The sequence below is a fragment of the Protobothrops mucrosquamatus genome, unplaced genomic scaffold, assembly GCF_001527695.2.
Source record: "Protobothrops mucrosquamatus isolate PMUCROS unplaced genomic scaffold, P.Mucros_1.0 scaffold3712, whole genome shotgun sequence".
NCBI classification, from domain to species: Eukaryota; Metazoa; Chordata; class Lepidosauria; order Squamata; family Viperidae; genus Protobothrops; species Protobothrops mucrosquamatus.
Window position 1 is genome coordinate 122,441 of NW_015389666.1, and position 4,636 is coordinate 127,076.

At 54.3% G+C, this 4,636-nt stretch overlaps 1 protein-coding gene across 1 annotated transcript in view; it reads right to left on the reverse strand.

Moving 5' to 3' along the window:
- SUPT6H (SPT6 homolog, histone chaperone and transcription elongation factor) overlaps positions 1 to 4,636 on the reverse strand; it is a 60,469-nt gene that overhangs the window by 36,202 nt on the left and 19,631 nt on the right. The window contains exons 13-14 of the mRNA XM_015827459.1: positions 3,115 to 3,244; positions 1,128 to 1,278 (exon numbers count right to left, since the gene is read on the reverse strand). Coding sequence (XP_015682945.1) covers positions 1,128 to 1,278; positions 3,115 to 3,244 — 281 coding nt within the window. The remainder of the gene's footprint in view (positions 1 to 1,127; positions 1,279 to 3,114; positions 3,245 to 4,636) is intronic.

The window sequence follows — 4,636 nt, forward strand, 5'->3', positions numbered from 1 at the left end:
TCTATCTATCTATCTATCTATCTATCTATCTATCTATCTATCTATCTATCTATCTATCTATCTATCATCTACCTACCTACCTACCTATTTTCTTTCTATCACTTATCATATTTATTATATTTATTATCATCAGCCTCTCACTCTCTCTCTCTCTCTGAACAAACCGCTGCCAAAATAATTTAAATGTAGTCACCATTTTATTCATCATTCATATTGTGCCTACTCCTTGACTTACAACCGTTCATATAATGACCGTTCAAAGTTACAACGGCAATGAAAAAAGTGACTGACGGCCCCTGCAGCATTCCCCCCCAGTCACGTGATCAAAATTCAGAGGGTTGGCAACTGACTCACACGGATGACAGTCGCTGTGCTTCCCGGGGTTACGCGATCCTCTTTTCCAACCATCTCACAAGCAAAGCCAATGGGGGGGAGGGGGAAGCCAGATTCACTTAACAACCGTGCTATTAACTTAACAACCTCGACGATTCAGCTGCGGCAAGAAAGGTCGTAAAATGGGGCGAAACCCACATTTCACAAATTAGCAGCGGGAATTTTGTGGCCTCGATTCACGACCACTAAGGGAGGCCGAAACTGACGTGGCTAAAGGAGATGTTGGCTCGGTGAGTTTTTGCCCCGTTTTACGTCTTCTATTGATTGCCACGGTTGTTACGTGAATCGCTGCAGTTGTTAAATCAGTATCCTGGTTATTAAGTGAACTTGGCTTCTTCCCCCATTGACTTTGCCAGCCAGAAGGTGGCCAGAGAGGAATCGCGTGACCCCAGGGGACGCTGCGACCGTCGTAAACACGAGCAAGCTGCCCAGGGCCCTGAGTGCTGACCACGTGACCCTCGGGGAGCTGCGACCGCCGTAAATGTTAAAAACGGCCGTAAGTCATTTTTGTTGTAACTTTGAACGGCCACTAAAAGAACTGCCGTAAGTTGAGGACGGCCTGTGTTCTGCACGCCAGCAGCTTCCTTGGTCTCCACGTTCTAGATTCCTGTTTCCCGCCTCTCCAAATCTAGATCAAACCCTGTGCTGGCTTGGAGGGGGAGGGGGCTTTGGGGAGGCTCCCCCAGGAGGGAAGCAGGCCAAAGGGCCCCAGCGCTGACCCCCCCCAGCTGTACCTTCTTGCCCTTCTTGGTGGGGGCAACGTTGATCTTGGCCCGTTCCTGGAAAGTCTGCCGCAGCACCTGACGGACCAGGGGCTCCCGGGCGATCTGCAGGGCCACCATGTAGCAGGCCCCTTCCAGCACGGCCTCGGGGCTGGGGAACTGGCTGCAAACATCAGTGGCAAAGGGAGGGGGGTTGTGAGTACGTGCCACGGGACCCTCCGCGGTAAGCCCCCTCTCCTCATTTGTTTATTTACAATCTACTCTTCTGCTCCCCGACCACTGAAAAGAGCTTCGCTGCCGCAGGGAAAAAATAGACAGGACGAAGAGCGTGAATTATTTGCCCGAAGGGCTCAGCCTCCAGCCTTCCTACTGAAAAAGGACAGCTGGCAAGAGCCAGTGCAGAGTTAACTAGATCGGCGTTTCTTAATCCTGAGAACTGTAAGGGGGGGGATTCAACTCCCAGAATTCTCCAGCCAGCAAACGGAGGGAGGGAGGGAGGGAGGGAGAGAAGGAAGGAGAGGGAGGGGAGAAGAAGAAATACTAATGTGTAGAAGATACATATAAATTGACTGCTAACTGTCCTATGGGGGATAAGGAGGAGGAAAAGGAGGAAGGAAGGAAGGAAAGCAGGAAGGAAGGAAGGAGAAGAAGGAAGGAAAGGAAGGAAGGAAAGAAGGAGAGGGAGGGAGGAAAGAAGGAAGGAAAGGGAGGAAGGAAGGAAAGAAAGAAGAAAGGAGAGGGAGGGAGGGAGGAAGAAAGGAAGGAAAAGGAAGGAAAGGAAGGAAAGAAGGAAGGAAAGGGAGGAAGGAAGGAAAGAAAGAAGAAAGGAGAGGGAGGGAGGGAGGAAGAAAGGAAGGAAAAGGAAGGAGAGGAAGGAAGAAAAGGGAGGAAGGAAGGAAGGAAAGAGAAGAAAGGAGAGGGAGGGAGGGAGGAAGGAAGGGAGGAGAGGGAGGGAGGAAAGAAAGAAGGGAAAAGAGGGAGGGAGGGAGGGAGGAAAGAAGGAAGGAAGGAGAGGGAGGGAGGGAGGAAAGGAGGGGAAAAGGAGAAATACTAATGTGTAGAAGATAGATATAAATTGACTGCTAACTGTCCTATGGAGGATAAGGAGGAAAAGGAGGAAGGATGAAGAGGAAGAAAAAAGGAGGAGGAACAAAGAAAAGCAGGAGGAGTAGGAGATTCCTAGAAGACGGAACCCTCCAGCCAATTGCCAATTGAAGCCCACCCCTCTTAAAGTTCCTGCGATTTGAGAAACCGAATTTGAGAAAAGCAACCATCAAATTCGGAATAGCCCTTAGACCAGTGGTTCTCAACCTTTTTAATGCTGCGACCTCCAACCGGTCGTAAGCCGAGGACTAAACCGGTCGTAAGTCGATGACTAAACCGGTCGTAAGTCGATGACTAAACCGGTCGTAAGTCGAGGACTACCCAACCGGTCGTAAGTCGAGGACTTTCCCTGCCTGGGAGCGCCGTGCATGCGTGGTTCCGCCCCCTGTGCCGGCCGAGGCGTAGCTGGCAAGCGGCAGAGACGGAGCAGGCCGACCACCAGCTGGCCCAGCCCAAGGGAGGTAAGGCACCCGCCGGAAAAGGGGGAAAAAATGGCGGACAGCCTTGCTTGGCGACCCCCGTGAAATGGTCGATCGACCCCAAATGGGGTCCCGACCCACAGGTTGAGAACCACTGCCTTAGACATTGCCACAAACTGGAAGAAAAAAAAACCAGGCCCAAAGGATGGGGGTTTGCTTTCAGGAAAGGGGGTCCGGTCCCAGGTGCAAAGGAAACTGTGTCCACCCTTCCCAGCCACCCAGCCGAAGCGCTCAGGCCCGGCCCGAGGCCCTCACCCCCGTGGGGCAGGATTCAAACCCAAGGCCCCAGAAACCCACCCCAGAACTCCACAAAGCTCCGTAAAGCGGGGCAGAGAAGGGCTGCCTTGGTGGGCAGAGGAGGAGAGGGAGCCCCCCCCCTGCCCCACGGCCCTGTGGGAGGAGGGCCCCTCCCTCACCTGCAGACGTAGTCCTTGGCCAGCTCCAGGGGCTCTGCAGGGAACTGCTCGGTCTCGTGGCGCTGGTAGCTGTCCCGGAGGTTCTCCCCAAACTGCTCGGGGGTCAGCCCAAACTTCTTGGCCAGCCCGTCTGGAGGAGAGACACACAAACACAACACACACACACACACACCCCGGCGTCCATAAATACAGAAAGGACATAGGAGTTCACTGTGCAAACGACGGAAGGCATCGCAACCCTGTGCAGGTGCACCAACGCTGAGGGAGACGCCGATCTACACACTTCTACGCTCAGCCTAAGCATGCTCTACAGCAGTGGTTCTCAACCTTTTTAATGCCGCGACCCCAACCGGTCGTAAGTCGAGGACTAAACCGGTCGTAAGTCAAGGACTAAACCGGTCGTAAGTCGAGGACTAAACCGGTCGTAAGTCGAGGACTAAACCGGTCGTAAGTCGAGGACTAAACCGGTCGTAAGTCGAGGACTAAACCGGTCGTAAGTCGAGGACTAAACCGGTCGTAAGTCGAGGACTACCCAACCGGTCGTAAGTCGAGGACTTTCCCTGCCTGGGAGCGCCGTGCATGCGTGGTTCCGCCCCCTGCGCCGGCCGAGGCATAGCTGGCAAGCGGCAGAGACGGAGCAGGCCGACCACCAGCTGGCCCAGCCCAAGGGAGGTAAGGCACCCGCCGGAAAAGGGGGAAAAAATGGCGGACAGCCTTGCTTGGCGACCCCCGTGAAATGGTCAATTGACCCCAAATGGGGTCCCGACCCACAGGTTGAGAACCACTGCTCTACAGGCAGTCCTCAAGTTACGACCACAGGGGAGCCCGACCTTTCTGCCGCTAAGCGAGACAGTTCTTAAGGGAATTCTGCCCCGTTTTACGACTTTTCTGGCCACCGCTGGGCAGGGAATTACTGCGGCTATTAAGTTAGCAACCTGGTTGTTGAGTGAAATCTGGCTTCCTCAATGACTTTCCTAAGGTCACAAAAGGATCACATGACACACACACACATACACCCTAGGACACTTAGGCAACCATCCTAAGGACCTGCCAGTTGCCCAGTGTCTGAATTTTGATCCCGTGGCCACAGGGATGGTGCAATGGTGTGGAAAAAGTGTGAAAAAGGGCCGCAGGTCCCTTTTTTCAGTGCCGTTGTAACTTTGACCGGTCGCTAAGCGAACGGTTATAAGTTGGGGCCTGTATGTGCTGACCTCCCTTGACCCCCAGAAGGAGAGTGCCTGCTGACTCCGCCCACTTCCCATCAATGCCTTGCAGGACTCTGGGGAGGAGAGGAGGGATGCCCGGGAGCCGGGGGGGGGGGGGGTCCCCTTACCTAGACCGGCCGCTTGGCAGATGGTGTACATGTCCCGGCGGGAGGCCTGCTTGAGCTCCGGCCCCTTCTGCTCTTCGTCCTCTCCATCCTCTCCCTCGCCTGGAAGGAGAAACAGGCCGGTCACATTCCAGCTGGGCAATGCCAAGAACGTAAGGGGCCCTTCAGGCATGGAACACAGCAGCGCTCTAT